This window comes from Rhinoderma darwinii, chromosome 1 (assembly GCF_050947455.1).
Source record: "Rhinoderma darwinii isolate aRhiDar2 chromosome 1, aRhiDar2.hap1, whole genome shotgun sequence".
NCBI classification, from domain to species: Eukaryota; Metazoa; Chordata; class Amphibia; order Anura; family Rhinodermatidae; genus Rhinoderma; species Rhinoderma darwinii.
Window position 1 is genome coordinate 12,331,385 of NC_134687.1, and position 18,546 is coordinate 12,349,930.

Consider the following 18,546-nt stretch of genomic DNA (forward strand, 5'->3'; position numbering starts at 1 on the left):
TCCTATTTATTGTTATTCAGCCCCCTCCTCCATTACAGGGTTAATCCCATCACACCAAATAATGGTATATCACCACTAGGATTGCGGGGACCTCCACCGATCCTTAGATTAAAGGGGCCGCTGCACTGCATCCACTTCTCAGTGCTCTACTGCACATCAGCGGCCGGTCACCAATGTGCAAGAAAGTGCAACACGGCTTCAGTCGGATCAATAGGCGCACAACTCCAGCAGCCAGAGCTCCGCAGTGTAGAAAACAACAGTCAATAGTGATCAGGGCTGCAGCCCCTTCATTCTCGGACCCGCACTGATCACAAAGTGATAGCATGTCCTAGCATTCTGTATTATACTCCAGAGCTGCACTCACTATTCTGCTGGTGGAGTCACTGTGTACATACATTACATTACTTATCCTGTACTGATCCGGAGTTACATCCTGTATTATACTCCAGAGCTGCATTCACTATTCTACTGGTGGAGTCACTGTGTACATACATGACATTACTTATCCTGTATTATACTCCAGAGCTGCACTCACTATTCTGCTGGTGGAGTCACTGTGTACATACATTACATTACTTATCCTGTACTGATCCTGAGTTACATCCTGTATTATACACCAGAGCTGCTCTCACTATTCTGCTGGTGGAGTCACTGTGTACATACATTACATTACTTATCCTGTACTGATCCTGAGTTACATCCTGTATTATACTCCAGAGCTGCACTCACTATTCTGCTGGAGTCACTGTATATATACACATTACTTATCCTGTACTGATCCTGAGTTATATCGGACATGGTTTCTTTAGTATCCACTACCTGGTAACCTCCATATTGGCAGCAATGTCTCGTACATCTGTGTTCCCCCTTCTTCGTGAGGACTTTGTGCAGGAATAGTCAGCACTTTTCTACCTTACGGTTGATATTTATAAGTGAGATAAGGACACGCTGCGTTCTTTACTAGTACAAGAGAACTCAATAGTGTGAACAATACGGAGAAAAGCACAAAAAGTCCACATTATTCTTCCTATAGCGATGCAGCTGCTACAACCTGAGGACATTACAAGAGACGGCTCGTCTTTATGGGAGCGCTCTATTCTACCTAACAGGGAAGGGGTCCCGAGGGCACCACTTATAGCAGTCTACATTTTGTGGCTCAGGCTTCAGACGGTCATGAAACAGTCAGTAAGCAGTTAATGACCTGCAGGGAAACTGTAAGAAAGTTGGCTTCCCAGCTCTAGGATTGTACTTTTCCTGCCTGAAGTAACAGCGATTTGGTAATGTAAGAATAGAAGGGAACTGTATCTGCCTCATATATGTGCCCGGGCATGGCCGGACCGGGGGTGCCCTAATACATAACAATGAGGCGGACATCTTTCCCCACACCATTCCCTGCAGCCACGTCTACAGCAGACATAAGACCTGAATGGTGTCACGGTATGTAGCAACTTTGTGAAGACACGTCAGGGAATTACTCAACCCCTTGCCACCCAACCCACATAAGTGAACAGGCGGATTGCATGGTCCCTGTGCCCTTTGTTAATTTAGCTCCTGTACAAAGTATCATGGGTGTGAAAAATGTCAATGTGACCGCCGATCCTGTAACGTGACAGGGAAAAACTAAAAAACACCCAAACACAGAGCTCACATTCTGCATTCGGGCGGGTGCCTGGGAACCTTGTGACATCATTAATGATGTCACAGGGACTCCCTGTGCAGAGGGGGCTCAGAGGCATGCAGAGAAGACGAAATCAGAGTCCTCTCTACATGTCAGTGTATTTTCTCTACATGTTTGTGTATACAGATCACCGGTAATATTAGATCACGGTTATCCGCCTTCTGGGGAAATCTATTGCATGAATTCCATCGTATTTCCAGCGCGGCGGCTCCACTGTTCACACGGACATTTAGAGCAGCACTCACCTGTCGTGTTCTGCGGTCCTTCTAGATTGACATTTACAAAGAAGCGGATACTTTCCCCGGATACGATGGAGGAGTGGACCGTATCAAACAGCTCCTCCCCTCCTCCACCTTCTTCCTCTTTGTTTTCGCAGCCGTCATCGGTGTCGCACTTAAGGTAACCTGCAAATAAAACACAAGACATATGAGAGGGATCCTGGAGAATTAGAAGGGCCGCTGTCCATAAAGTCAATGACTTCATCCCCCTCTCATAATCCGAAACACATTTGATAATCCGGCCCCTGTCATCTTCCATAGAAACAAGTCCTGTCGCTTTAAGGGTCAGATCACGCGTCGCGTAAATACTTTTCCCCATTGAATTCAATGGGGAAGTAAAACCCGCAAGAAACCGCAAATGTTGCGATTCCGCAGCAAAAATCGTGTTTTACTATAAATGATGCTACATAATACACACACACACACACACACACACACACACACACACACACACACACACACACACACACACACACACACACACATACTAATTCTCTTTTATGGATACTCACCCCTATTGTTTAACTTTTTCTAAAAAGAAACAAAATATAATAACCCCGTGAATATCACATTGTTAATGAGAACAATACAGGATCCAGAGATTTTATTTATAGCAGGAAACCGGATTAAATAAATTGGGCAGTAAGCCGCGTTCTCCACCATTACTGGCCAAAACTCACATGAAGGTGAAACACATCATCCACTGGCGCACTACCCTGCGGACGTTGTGAAATGGTCCTGAGGGTATTGGCGGGTGAGCGTGCGTATGTAGGGGTATACATGTACGTGCTCTCAGTGCCTCATACACCGGGTGCTGCCCGCCTGGTATACATGGAGGCACCGCAGTACTGGGGTGACGCAATCCTCGGCTTGTACACCAAGACACTTATTAAACCAATTGTTTCTTCTCTCCGTATCGTATCTCGACATGGCCGCCAGCCAAAGAGAAATACCGGCTGTACAAGAGTCCTTAACCCATGTGTGGCCGAAGCTCCCTACAGTCAGAACATTAAACATCAGGATTTTCCGTTTTCTGGAGCCCCCTAGTGACTAACCAGTCCCAGACCCCCCAAAAAAATTGGGTTTTCCAGCAAAAACACCCTTGGGCCTGTTCGAGGTCTGCAATCTTAATTTGCCTACAGAATTAAAAATAGTCCTTACCTATAAATTCTTCCCAAACTATACATGAGCCACTACTACACACGATGCAGAAAGCCTCCCCAAAAAGAACGTGACTTCTTAAAGGGATTGTTCAAAACTAATAAAATATAACTGGAAGAGATCGACAACAGCCTGGTTTGAGTACGGTCAAGCTTCCTTGCCCCTCTCGGCCCTCATCCTGGTGCTCGTTCTGTCTTAAACTGAAGATCTAAGCGATATGAGGCAAAGTGGTTGCTAGGTGACCATGCTGCACTGGTTGCTAGGTGAATATGCTGCACTGGTTGCTAGGTGAACATGCTGCCTGACAACCCTATATAGAAGGAAGGATGTAACTTCTGCACTATAACCATAGCAACCAGTCTGGCTCAAATGATATTGTCACAGCGGTGACAACACAACAGAAAAGCCGAGAAGTACGGCAGCAATCACACCCCGACATTCTCCATCTCACACTGTATTATTAATCAGATTTAACTTTTTTTTTTAAATGCAGAATAATAAAATACATATGAAATTTTCAGGATCTTTATATAACCGAGAAGGACGTGGTGTCGGAAGCTCACAGAGCTCCGCCCACAACCCAACCGCCAGTTAGTTCCGCCCACAGCCAGAAGACTGAGGGAGGAGATGTGAATAGGAACAATAGACCCCAAATGGGGCTATTCACACGACCGATTTTTTGACGGCCTGGGAAACCCAGCCGTCAAAAAAATGGAACATGCCCTATGTTCGTCCGTTCTCCCGGCCGCCCGACTCCCATAGAAGTCTATGGGGCCGGGTAATACACGGCCATCACTGGAATGTGTCCCGAGTGACGGCCGTGTCTTCCGTCGCTCGCTCTCTCCTCCTCACAGTGCGAAGTGCATGTGAGGAGGAAGAGGGCATTTTTTTGCACCCTGTAGGAGCGGAATCCCCAATCCCCGGGCACAGATTCGGCAACGATGTGGCCGGGGATTGGGGATTCCGCTTCAGGAGAAGTCCCTGACTTCTGTCCATATATGGACAAAGTGATGTCAGGGACTTCTGAAGCGGAATCCCTGGCCCTGTGGCCAGAGTTTCCGCTCTAGGAGAAGCCCCTGACTTCACTGTGTCCATATATGGACATTGAAGTCAGGGACTTCTCCTGGAAGGGGGGGTGCTATGTAAAAGGCTCATGTGTAGAACTACCTACAGGGGGGCTGTGTGGCACTACCTACAGGGGGGCTGTGTGGCACTACCTACAGGGGGGCTGTGTGGCACTACCTACAGGGGGGCTGTGTGGCACTACCTACAGGGGGGCTGTCTGGCACTACCTACAGGGGGGCTGTCTGGCACTACCTACAGGGGGGCTGTCTGGCACTACCTACAGGGGGGCTGTCTGGCACTACCTACAGGGGGGCTGTCTGGCACTACCTACAGGGGGGCTGTCTGGCACTACCTACAGGGGGGGCTGTCTGGCACTACCTACAGGGGGGGCTGTCTGGCACTACCTACAGGGGGGGCTGTCTGGCACTACCTACAGGGGGGGCTGTCTGGCACTACCTACAGGGGGGGCTGTCTGGCACTACCTACAGGGGGGCTGTGTGGCACTACCTACAGGGGGGCTGTGTGGCACTACCTACAGGGGGGCTGTGTGGCACTACCTACAGGGGGGCTGTGTGGCACTACCTACAGGGGGGCTGTGTGGCACTACCTACAGGGGGGCTGTGTGGCACAACCCACAGGGGGGCTGTGTGGCACTACCTACAGGGGGGCTGTGTGGCACTACCTACAGGGGGGCTGTGTGGCACTACCTACAGGGGGGCTGTGTGGCACTACCTACAGGGGGGCTTCGTGGCACTACCTACAGGGGGGCTGTGTGGCACTACCTACAGGGAGGCTGTGTGGCACTACCTACAGGAAGACTGTGTGGCACTACCTACAGGGAGGCTGTGTGGCACTACCTACAGGGAGGCTATGGCAGTATCTACAGAGGGAAGTGAATGGCAAAAAAAATTACAAATGAAATTCATCCGTTTTCAAAATGGACAGGGAAAAAAAACGGATGCAAGACAGGTCAAAATCGGCCGTTAAAAATGGAAACATGGCCTGGAACGGAAACGGAACGGATGCAAAACAGTCATTTTATCGGCTGACACTCGGACCCTGTCGTGAAAATAGAGCCTTAGTGGCATATATATAATGCCCCCCCTCCCATACACAGTATAATGCCCCCATATGTACGGACCTAATAGAAAAATAATAACATACATATTTACCTATCCCCGTTCCCCCGCCGGGTGGAGGATCCTTCTCCTCCTCCGGTCTGTGCGATGTGAGTGACTCGGTGCAGACAGGCGCCACAGATGACATCACTACATTGCGCCTGGCTTCGCCGAGCCTCTCACAGCGCACTGAGCACAGTGCAGAGGAGGCAAAGGATCCTCCACCCGGCGGGGGAACGGGGATAGGTAAATATATGTTATTATTTTTCCATTTGGTCTGTACATATGGGGGCATTATACCGTGTATGGGAGGGGGGCATTATTCGGTGTATGGGAGGGAGGGGGGGCATTATACGGTGTATGGGAGGGAGGGGGGCATTATACGGTGTATGGGAGGGAAAGGGGGGCATTATACTGTGGGGGCAGCTATGAGGGGCATTATACGGCGTGGGGCAGCTATGGGGGGCATTTACATATATTAACAGACCACTGCATTCCTTTTGCTAGCAGGCCCGTATAACAGGTTTTCTATACTAGTTTTCTTATTTTTCACAACAGATCAACTAAAGTCTAACGTGAGCCACGTCCATACGGTCAAAATAGAAAACTCTGGTAGCCCCAATGGAGACACATTGAGCCGTAATAATGCGAGTTTTCTAAATATTTTCTAAATGAACAAGTACAAAAACATTTTGCTGGGGTCGCTCTTAGAAATCAGATTAGACCGGTCATTTTTTTAATAAAATTATTTGATTTGTACAAGTGAATTGACCCGGTAACTGGAGACGTCATAAAGTTGTATTTTTTATTTATATATACAAACTTTTTTTTATAATTTTTCTTTTTTCTATGGACACTCCTAATCTTGCTCCTCTTCGTCCTCTTTGAGGTTACGTTCATTTCCCTCCAGAATCCCCATTATCTCCCATTCAATTTCCCTCTCGTTACTGACTCTATAATGAAATTACCAAATCCTCGTCTGCCGCCTGCAATAATTAAAGAGGGATTTTAATTCATATTCAGCAATGAGACCCTATAGATGGAAAATAAGAGCGCGTCTTCTAATGATTGCAGCCATCAAAGGAGCTGGTGCGCAATTAATGTAAATAACACCGCAAGTAGGCCAAATATGGCCCGAAACTTCGTAAAACGGCAGAGGGGAGCACTTTGAAGGTGCTCAGGAAGTAAAAGTCACAGTGTAGGAGGAATTCCCAGCATGAACGCGTTGGAAATTCTGCTCAGAAAAATGCATCTATTATATATATTTTTTAATTTATTTTTTTTTTAAAATATTATATTTTTTTGATATTTTTTTAACCCCATAATATCAGTCGCTGCAGCAGCAGGAATCATTTTATAGTTTGTATATGGGGCTAAAATTATCTGACCTCGGCAATCAGTGGTTTTTGCCAGGAAAGCTGCAGCCAGCAATACATTTCCCCTGCAGTGGCCACTACAGGAGAAATGTAGTATTGCATGTCGGATATTGGTCAACATGGACAGACTTGGTCCTCCAGTGGGAATTTGTTCTTTGTGAACAGCTTTCCAAACAGATAGAGAGGCCCCCGAAGAGAGGATACTCCTCTATGAGGTCCATATATCTAATAGGGCATGTAGAAAGGGGTTGTCTTCATGAGACAACCACGTTAAAGGCCGTCTCGGTTTGCTGAGCATTGTCTATCCGCCAGCCTCCTTCTCTGTACACAAATATCAAATGCCTTCTGAAAGGTGGAAGGAAAAAAGTGCAGGAACAAGACGTATTCGGTTTCTTTTTATCCTAGGATTGTACAATTTCTTGTGAAATGTAATATTTTTGCTACCTGAGTGGAAGAAACCTAAAACAAGAACATTTTTTTTAAATCCGGCACCTACCTAATTGCTAAGCACCCCCCACCCCCATCCCGCAGGGTACTGCCTTTCAAAATGGTCACTTTCAAAACTACAATGAACTTCAACAGCTACGGGGTCGTGGCTTTACAGTGATCGAGCAGCCGCTTGGCATTGTGTATATGACTTGTGTGCTTGTGTATAGTTACTAGGCCATATAAACACAATCGATCGATCGGGGCTGCTTCCACCGGGAATATATTCACTCTGCATTATGTCATCTTTATCACTAAGAAATAATAACAGGACTTTTTGCGGCGGCGGCAGGACTGCAGCACGGTCACCTGCAGAAGACATTGTTCCTGACCGCTCTGGAAGATGCACATGGGAAAAGCTATTGGGGAATTTATGGAATGAGAATACAAACAATACAAGCAGCTGAAACCATACAGAAACCATACAGAAAACATACAGAAAACATGCCTCCAGACACGTGGAGTTTGTCAGGACCAATAAAGAAAAACAACTTATCTCCGGTTTCTCTTCAAACACCAGGGAAGAGGAAGGCTCAAAATTGTAATACGGAAAAACTCGACTAAATAAATCGAGAATCCAATTTACAACTACAATTGTCCCAATGACGAAATAGAAGAAAAAACAAAAAACACAATGGCCAAAAACAGAGCTATGCAATCCACCGTTTTCCCCAATTCGCCACCTTCTAGAATACGAAAAAAACGAAAACAGACCTATAATTCTCTTTAATTCCCGAAAAGCAAAACATGTGCAATAAAATTCGGAACAAATTCCGCTTTAGTCCAGAATCTGAAAGGATTGAGGGGCTGGAGAAGCGATCAAGGTTGATCCAAGTTCTCTTATTCCAACAGTTTGGAAAATCTTATAATCCAGCATCATCCCAAAGACGTCCGATAAGGGGAATGACTGTATAAAAATAAATAGGGCTATAGTCACACGACATGTTCAGAACGTAGAATTTTTTGGGGTGTATTCACACGGCCGTTTATGGCTTTTAACTGTCCGTAAATACTGGCCGTCAAAAAAACAGAACATGTTCTATATTCGGCAGTTTTTAACAGCGGTATTTCAGAAAGCCATCCATGTAACGGCTGTTAAAAAATTATCTTGGCCCTCTCAAGGCTTTGTAATATGAGAATCCCCAGCCAGAGTGCCGGCAACACTCTGGCTTGAGATTTCACTCCTAGAGGGACCCCCTGATGTCACTGGCCATATATGGACAGTGACGTTAGGGGCTTCGTAATGCGAGAATCCCCAGCCAGAGCATCGGCAACGCTCTGTCAGGGGATTCTGCTCCCAGTGGCGCCATCTACAGGGGTGATGTGTGGCGCCATCTACATGGGCATGGCACGATCTACAGGGAACATTGTGGCACTACCTACATGGGCATGTTGGCACTATCTACAGGGAACATTGTGGCACTACCTACATGGGCATGGTGGCACTATATACATGGGCACTGTGTGTGGCATTATCTACAGTGGGCACTGTGGCACCATATACGTGGGCACTATCTACAGGTGCATTGTGGAACTATCTACATGGGAAATGTAGAATTTTCAAAAGTTTCATCCACTTTCCGTCAAACGGCTGGGAAATGGATTAAAATTTAGGGACACACGGATGCAAAAATACTATGAAAAATTGATAGTTGATCCGTTTTTTGTTTTTTTTTCAAGGTCGTGTGAATATTGCATTATTTACGTTCCTTTAAAATCATCCAAACAATCGCTTTCCCTTCTGAAAAAATCCACAATCAGATATAAGATTAAGGTAAGGCTTGGATTATGTGACCAACCCGGACATGCGATGCCCAGCGCGACGAGCTTCACGTGGCCTCTTCAGCGCAATTTGAGTTGTACATATTTTTTCTCGAGTCGATGACACGTTTCGCCTCTTATAGATGTCAGAGTGAGTGATCGTTTTGGAAGACCTGACAGGTCAAGGAGCTGAAATAGAAAAATGCTGACTCTGCTCCTCATCTGGCAGAACATAGTGTGCTGTACGATGGAGATACCACGTCTAGAAGAAAATAATGAGATCCTGGATTTGAGAGGGAGAGTTCCGTTCCATGCACCCTGCTGAACACCATGCCGCCCACGTCACCCACACACTTATTCCTCGCCACCAGGAGCAAAAAAAGGAGAGAATTGCCGAAAATCAGAAGATCTGCTTATCCAGGTCGTGACGTGACAATGCAAAATATCTGTAGTATCAAGGCCCGGGATAGACAACGACGTTACGGATGAATCAGCAGGAATGCATTGTAGGGATGAGCAAGAGTTGCACTTTAACAAACGTACGCCAGAAGACGGTAAATGGGACAGTCACACGACTTATCCCATGGGCTGTAACTCGAAGAAGAAAAAAAAAAAGTTGCACCACCGGTTGAGATCACACAACCGTAGTCGTAGTCTGGCCTGAAGATGAAACCAGAGGAGAGAAGGTTCCATAGCAAGACTCAAAATAGTCAACCCTTCTGGTCCTGGGTCACTACACCCGACCAACCCCGTATCCCTGGATCAATAGCCAAAACAGAATCCTGCTCCGGTCTTATTTACCAAGAGCATCTCAAGCTGGTACTCACCCATATACCCAACAAAACTAAAAATAATAAAACGCGTTAGCGTAAAAGCAAATGTGACTTGAGGTACCTGGAAGACGCAATAGATCCAGGGTGGTATTTGAGGCAGCAAGTTGGCTTAGTGACTCTGAATCCGAGCAGAGGAAACATCTCCCTAATTTGTCAGATTTTCCTCGGGGTACTTCTCTATGCACCCACACCCCAAAAACATACTGAACGGTTAATTAAATTGACCCTAGTGTTGAAAGGAAGAGGGTCTGATACTGACTTTTTCACCGTTCCCCCATTATGTACACCCTGCAATGTCTATTAATCAAGTAATTCTCTTTCTGCGTAAGGGTTACTAGCCCTTTAACCCCTTCCCTCCTCCCATTTTTTGGATTTTCACTTTTGTTTTTTCCTCCCCACCTTCCAAAAGCTATAATTTTTTTTATTTCTCCATCTATATAGACATATGAGGGCTTGTTTTTTGCTGGACAAGTTGTAGTTTTTCATGGCACCATTTATTGTACCGCATAATGAACTGGGAAATTATTTGTGGGGTGAAATGGGCAAAAAAAAAAAAACAGCGATTACGCCATTTTTTTGGGGGGGTTTTGTTTTTACGCCATCCATCAGGTGGTAAAAACGACATATTCTCCTTATTCCACAGGTTGATACGATTACGGCGATACCAAATTTATAGGTTTTGTTTTTATGTTTTACCACTTTTAAAAAAATACAACTATTTGCTAACAAAAAAAATCTTTTGCGTCTTTTTTATTTTTCCATCAATTTAGAGATGTGAGGGCTTAAATGTTTTCACCGATACCTATTTGGCGTATATGCGACTTTTTGATCACTTTTTTTATTTCATTTTTTTGGATCGCTAAGGTGACCAAAAAACAGCAATTTGCATGTTTTATATATATAGATTTTTTTAGCCCATTATTGTGATAGTTCGGACTTTTACGGATGAGGCGATACCAGTTGTGTTAACCTTCATTTTTTTTTTTAACATTGATTTAGGGAAAAATGTGAAAAGGGGGGTTGTTTGAACTTTGAATACATTTTATTTTATGTTCCCAAAAAAATAACAACTGTTTTTTACTTTTTTTATTAGTCCTCCTAGGGGACTTGAAGCAGTGATCGTTGGATCGCTTGCATGATCTACTGAAATCCTAATGTATTGCGGTGCATCGTGATTCTGACTGAGGCAGGGCTTCAAACGAGTACAAAGATGGCGGACCTTGGGGGCCTTCATTAGAAATGGATAGAGAGATAATGTGGTAACAGGAGTGGCCCAACCTGTTTGTGATGCGCAATGATGTAACGTATCACACAGGAGGAGTCGTCGGTAGCAGGACCAGAGCCAGGTTTTACAGGCAGCCGCATCCACGTAGAACCCGAAGAGGATTTCGTCGAACGCAGCAATTAATTCGGGAAATGTCTTCAGCTCCATTTAATCATTTACAAATCAAGACGGTGCCATATAAACTGTGAAAATAGCCTGAGGCGTCCCGGGGCGGGGAGAAGTATTTGAGAAAATACAGTTCGAAAGTCAAAATGAAAAATTTCAAAAGTGCTTTGTATGTGGTCCCAACCTGCAGAGTGTAAAGGTTTCTGCTCCCGGTATTCACGGTTACAGTATGGTTTCCACTTTGTAGCAGTTATCTCCATGACACATATTTCGGCCCACACCACGAAACCTGTGCCAGAAACCAAAGAAGTAGCTAATGATCCTCGAGGAACCGGCAAAATCGCCCTAGTTCAAATAGATACCTCAGCTGGTAGGCCCTCAAACTTTTTTGTTTTTAGAACTCAAAAACTTTGGAAAGGACTCTCACGGTCACGACCGATTTAGCGGCGGTAAGCTCCGATGTCAGTCCTGTAGGGAATCCGTCAGTTTGTTCCAATGAACAGGCGTGTAGACTGGAGGACGAAAGCAAAGGACAGACTGATTACAAGCCGGACGTCAAGATGCCGGTCAACACCGGAGGTCTCGACCTTGACCAAACGTGGTTGAAAGCCCAAAAATATGAGAAGTGTTTGCTTATAACAATTTATGACGCTCATTTTTTTATTTTTTAGACCTTTTGAGGATGATCGCATCAAGAAGAAAACGGACTATAGAGTAGAACCAACCAAATTACACAACTAACATTCAAACATGTAGAGCGCCAAAAACGGGGGTCACCGGGGCCCGAAGTCAAGACGCCACAAGAGAGGTCTCTAACTAAATCCAGGATCTGTGCGCGTGTAGTCTACAAGAACAGGTTCTATAGTCCCGATGTCTCACAGTAGCCACAGAGTAGAAGAGCAGGTGGAGCAGAATTTAGTCTCACAGTAAATAGTAACTGCTACAGTATATTGATATATATTGTGTGCCGATACTTATTGTCTGGCCTGTACAATAACGGGAATCACTCCGCCGCCCGTGTTCCGTTCAAGAGCATCCGGGTGTTGGGACTGACCTACTGAACACGTGTGACCACCGACACTGGACACATTAGGTAGACATTCTGAGAGGGACTAAAGAGAACACCAGGGGGCGCCATAACATGTAGAGGGACATGAAAGATTGTAAATTATGTCCCATCTGCGTATTGAAGGTAACCCTAGGTGGAGTCACTCTGTAGCAAGCAGAGATAGGCTTTAAATAGAACTGCAACATGTCAGGCAAGGCACTCACCTGGTCACGATCAGGGCCTCTCGGTGCATATTGGGCTGGTTTATATCTGCTGGACCTGTATGCTATTACTGGGGGGGGCACTATATTTGCTACATCTGTATATAGGAGTATATTTCTATATTGGAGATCAGCGGCACATTTACTTCATCCTACATGCGAGGAGCACTAATTTAATTTCTCCGTGTTTAACGCGCCTCGTATAATAGGCGGCCGCGGGCTTTGATCTGCACTTATTTGACGTATCTGGTGAACGTCACGCCGTTTATTTAGAATTAGTGCGGTGGTAAAACACTTTATAACTCGTTCAGACGACTTCAAAAGGCTTTCCTGCTGGCGGTCCCCATTCATCTCAATAGCCGTCCCGTGCAGAAAGTTACACAGACTGTACAAGACTGTAGGAGAGTATGTAGGAAGACAAAGTAACAAAAACACAGCAACAAACTAGTCACACATCCTGGCAACAAATTACATCAAGTTTTATCCTCTAGTCACATCCAAAGCTGCATTCAGAATGCTGTTTTCCATTTAAGTTTTCAAGCTAAAAAGGTACAGCCTCCTTCTGGTTTAGCGTTGAGCTGAGTTTGTCATTTGGCACAACTCTGACATATCACATCTACGGCGGTATTGATGTGCAAGGAAGAAACTTAATTAACAGACTAAGCTCTGCTTCACCTGTAAGCTATTAAGAGCATGTCTGTCATTACTGACCGACCTGAAATGGCAGATAGCAGAATTCAGAGTGCAGCTCTTGATGTGACTGGATTAACTCGGGAACGGTACAAAAAAAAAAAGTAAAGTAGACTTATAATAATGAAGAAGGGTAGAAGGTGTAGGCCACATGACAGCCCACAGCACCTAAAAAATGTAAAATTCTTAACTGCAGATCTCGTCTTCGATATTAAAAGAGGAGCTGTCATTTGAATAGGATTGTACTTTAGAGAACATCCTTCTGATATATTTGTGGTCACGTAGGGTAAGCAAGGGCGCAGTTGCCTTGGTATTATAGTGTAGATTCACTCAAATATTTGGTAAACCTAAAAATAAACTAAGATGCAGGAGAAGTTACTACAAGAGTTGGTGGCAAGATAGAAGTCCGGCTGTGTAGTCTGGACCGCCCACTCCTAGATGTTACAATGCAATTAGGGGGCGGTCCAGACTACACACAGTCGGACTTCTGTGCAGGGGCCAACTGATTTGGTTCTGGGGTTTTTCCACTCCCACGAGTAGAATCTTCTCCTGGTCAATGAACATGTAATTCTAATGATAATATATTACAGCATGGTTTATTTTTAGGTTTACCATCTATTCATTAGAAGTAATTTTTCCAGTGCACCTACATTTAAAGCCATCAATATATCGTCACAAAGAACAGAAGACTCACCAGTCTCTTCAAAGAAGTATCCATTCCTGGACATCGCTGCCGGAGGACTCTCTGCAGAGAGAAGAAAAGAGAGAATTATTGTTCAGCCTTGGAAAGATATGTACAGGCGAAAACTGAAAACGCCCGAATTATCTTCAATCCCACATTTCAGAGATCTACACAACTCCTTCACCCGTCCACCACTGGCGTAAGACGCTGCCAGACACCTCTCGTTTCCTGCGGGAACAAAGGGTCAGGCATGTTAAAATCTAACATGGCCGATCCTTCTTTCTCCTTTACATATGCCGTTGGGGAGGGGTCGGAAGACCCCAATACTCATTACATAGTCTAGAACCAGATCCCTAATGGGAGAAATCCAGCTATAGAAAAATAAAGTCATAGTAGTATACAAGGGTGAGTATAGGGATCTCAGCCCCCGCCATTAAAGCTCATTGGCCCCTTACCAACCACTAGACCCATGATACACTTGGTTTTGTGCCGCCTATATGTTTTCTCGGGGTTGAAAAGTAATTATTATTTGCTTCTCTTTGACCATGTGATAGTTTGGAGGCGAAAATATCGAGTTGCATTGGGTAAATAGCTCCTGGGTTTTGCCAAGGCCTATTCTAAACGCAACATGCAAACCCATACAATGTCCATCACATCTTCCCATCATACACACTTGGCTTCTATGAAGCATTTACCATGAATAAATTTCTGCACCACTTACACCATTATACACCAGCTCCATCATGGCTACCGACTCGAACTCTACCCCACCGTGAAGCGACTCAAAGATCACAACCAATCTCTTTGGTTTGGTAATGGAGGGCAACTGGGTCCCAATGCCCTATCCAACCAGGCCCCTATGAAACATGGGTCAACAGTGGTGCTTTAAGAGGACAACAAAACCAATTACCCAATGAAGTAAGAAGGTTAGAGGGGGCATCTCACTATAGAAGTCACTGCATATTGAGACCCATGAACGGGAACGTCGTCCACGTATATTAGAACTTTTGACATCCTTGGCGGTAAAAAGACGGCCAAAAACATGAGATAATTGTTTTGCCAAAGCTTACGATTCTAAGAGTCCCTATCCCTACCCAATTTAGTACCCACAGGGGTGTGCTTTATTTTGAATCTGGTGATCTTCACACGTGTTTGGTTGTAAAGGTTGTCAAGGATATCAGTCAAAAGTACGGTTGTAGGTCATCATCCATCTGATAGCTGGTTCCCATTTTACGTCTACGGCTAGATCAACCTAGATTCTACGTCTACGTGTGGCACAGAGGTCTATGCGTTATTGTAACAAGAGGTTGGCCAATTCTGACACGTGCCTCACTCCAATGATCGGCCCCAAAAACACTGGGCCAGATTTCATGAATGTGTTCTTCACATCCAACAACCTCACCACAAGCCACTTGTTGGGAAGCCAAGAAAAGCAAAGCACAAATACACAATAACCCTTTAACGGCCTCATACAAAACCTATTACAGACGCAGCCCCATGGTGTCATAGCAAAAAAGTCATTACAGCCATAACAAATGAGAAGTCAAAATAAAAAAGAGAAACAATACAACAAAATAATATATTATCACGTATTATACAGGGAGGCTGTGAAGGACCAACCGAGCTACGAACCAGCAGCCGTGGTAAATGTTATAACTTGGCCAAGGAAGGGTGGATTGTTGGTGCCCCCTGGCACATGCCCTGCTATACACCTCCAGCAATGCCTCAGAGTTGGCTTTATTCCCCTAAATTCCCATTATTTTCTAAAAAAAATAAAAATTGAAGATTATATTTTCGACAACATAAAGCTTTGTATAATAAGTGCAACCACGAGGAAGCAATGCCATCAAGGAAGTCTATCCAGAAAGCTGTGACATCACAGACCTGTTTTTATTTAGTCGCTTGAAAACCAAGGTGTCATCAACACGCTCCTATTCATTCTCCAAGAAGTCTTATCCTTACTGGACTAGTCCTAATCATTCATTAGGAAAGTCTGACATCACATCTATCCATTCTACAAAAAGCTATGACATCACCAACAAACTCCTGCCCATTTACTATGACATCATCTGTGCTAAAAAAATTCAATCACTAGGAAGCTATGACATCTGTGCTGATCTATCCATTCAGGAGGAAGTTATGACATCATTGACACAACTATTCATTATTTTTTTTTAGACAGTTTTAACATCAGACTTCTATCCAAATACTAAAAATCTGTGGACATCACAGACACGCAATTATTCATTCAGAAGAAAGCGATGACATCACAAATATGGCAACGATCGGTTGATTGCTGCTATTAGTTTATAACGAAGCGGTCTGAAAAACCGTGAAGTTTGACAGCGATCAGTTGATTGCTGTAACTGAGCTACATAGATGCAAATAGACGATGAGTTGCATTCTAGACATAGAAGTATACTGGAGGAAAGAAAGATTTGGGATTTTTTTACACCTAATTGGATGCAGTCACCCATTTTCTTGATTAAACACACCTCCCTATTCAAATCACGATGGAACTATGACATCACGCACAACAATACATTCACAAGAATACTACATCACCACAGATATGCGCCTATTCATTCAATAAAATACATCAATTTAGTAGGAAACTATGACATCATTTACACAACTGTTTGTTTACTAGACTGTGATGTCATCAGACTCCTGTCGAATAATTAAGAAGCTGTGACATCACAGACATGTAATAATACATTCACAAGCAAACTATGACAACACCTACACTGATCTAACCATTTAATAGGAAGCTATGACATCATGGACACAACATTAGTCCGTTATGACATCAGACATACACTATGACATCACAGACATGCCATTCTACATTCACGAGGATAATAAATATATATTTAATTTTTACAAAACAACCTTATAGAATGAGTTGTACAATGAATGGAAATGAAAACCCAAATCCCCAAAACATCAGAAAAAGCCAAGGCACAACTACAGCGAAATATCAGAAACCCGAGGAAGATACAACTCTCTGCTAATAGCAATTTTGATGAGGAGCCAATTCTCTGACTCAACAAATCTGACATTTTACGAGAAAAAAAATAAAAAATATTCACCCTCCTCAATCTTCTACAGGAGACGTAAACGGAGGCCCGAAGACAAGGACCAAGGAGCGAATCAAAAAAGGTGGAAATCCATTATATTGGTCGTCACCCCAGAACAGGTGATCAGAAGAAGCAAAAAGTGTTTTTTGGAATTTTTCATTTCAAAAACAAAATTTGCCTTATTTGACCAGAGAGTCATTATCCAGAAGAAAAAAAGATCTCCAGAAAACAGAGGCTGTTCTCGAAGGAGATGCAGCCCAGACACCGGGAGGAAACAGCAAATAATTTGTAGAAGCTGGCTGCATTCCTCCGAGAGCGGACCTTGTACTGGGATAGATTTATTAAATTCATATGCTTGAAGGCTTGTAATAAAGCCACCAGGAGACATTTATTCCAGGATTACTGATCAGAGGCTGTGCCCCCCAAAAACAAAACAAAACACACATTCCCCGGATGCTTCCAAGCTGGAAACACATGAAGTCCCGCAGGCGTTTAATTAGGGAGATGTAGTCAGAGAATATTCACTCGTGTACACCAAGATGCGGACAGTCTCCATGCGGCTGCTCAACTTCCCCGCCTTGCCAGCGCCTCCGGAGGCTACCGTCACGGGTACGTGCAGAGTCCTCCGTAAACTAAAAACCAGGTAAACGTATATAGAGCCGACAGAGGGCCATTAATTTGCAGACACAAAACAGTTCCCTAGCTATCAAGGCCAGATGGCGAATCCATGGGCACAAACAGGCAATCTATGGGCAAGAGTCACGACCAGCTAAAAATCTTCAAGCAGATCCATAACCAGCTGTTTCTCAAAGGGGTTGTCTGGTTCAGACAATACTTTATTAGAAGGGTATCCCTTCCCAACAAAAAGCTAGTTAGAGGCTTTGATCCCCAGTGATTAACTGTAATCTGCATAAAAACGAGATAAAGTGTTCAATTTCCCTGCAGCGCCACCACAGGAGAAATAAAGAATTACAATTTCTTTTGAAATTACTGGAATATCAACGATTCAGCGTAAAGCATGGACGTGCCGAGTCCTCCAGGAGACTAGACTCTTTGATGTTGCTGGCTATTGGATGAGGGTCCTGAACAGCAGACTCTCCTCTGACTCAGAATTTCCTAATAGAGTTTTTGAAAAGGATTTTCTGAACTAGGCAACCCCTTTAAAAAGTATTACCTAAACCCTTTTACTTCACTGGTTGCAACATCCCATCTAACAATTCTTTCCACCGAGCACAACATTTCAGTCCTCTCCTTGGCTCAGCTTGGTGCATGTCTGGTACCTAGAGATGCGGAAGTTGTTGCTTGATCCTTCAAAAAGAAGTCAGATCCGTTGAGAGTGATTGAATGCCCACGGGTACCCTAGACTTCATAGTGGATGTGAAATCGATGGGCTAGTTTTCTGGACACAATACATCACAAAGAAGTTTCACACAATAAATGTTGTGGTCGGGGTCAAAGAGGACACCAGATTTGGTCAGAAGTTGGAGAAATCTAGTTCAGAAGGGAAGCCATTACGATGATAGTCATCCAGTATACATATCGGGCAAACTCACTATCACCGAGCACTCACCCATACGGCGTAGACTTGTCCAAAACTTCTGCAACACAATGGAATGGAAATAGTCACCACATGAGTCCTACTGTCTGGCTATCTACGTAACATCTGCCCAACATGGGTG

The 18,546-nt window shown here is 44.3% G+C and overlaps 1 protein-coding gene across 1 annotated transcript in view; it reads right to left on the reverse strand.

Annotated features, from left to right (window-relative positions):
• Window positions 1–18,546, reverse strand: part of SLC4A11 (solute carrier family 4 member 11) — a 75,785-nt gene that overhangs the window by 36,905 nt on the left and 20,334 nt on the right. The window contains exons 2-3 of the mRNA XM_075849455.1: window positions 13,800–13,850; window positions 1,924–2,082 (exon numbers count right to left, since the gene is read on the reverse strand). Of these exons, the coding sequence (XP_075705570.1) occupies window positions 1,924–2,082; window positions 13,800–13,833 (193 nt within the window). The 5' untranslated portion in view covers window positions 13,834–13,850. The remainder of the gene's footprint in view (window positions 1–1,923; window positions 2,083–13,799; window positions 13,851–18,546) is intronic.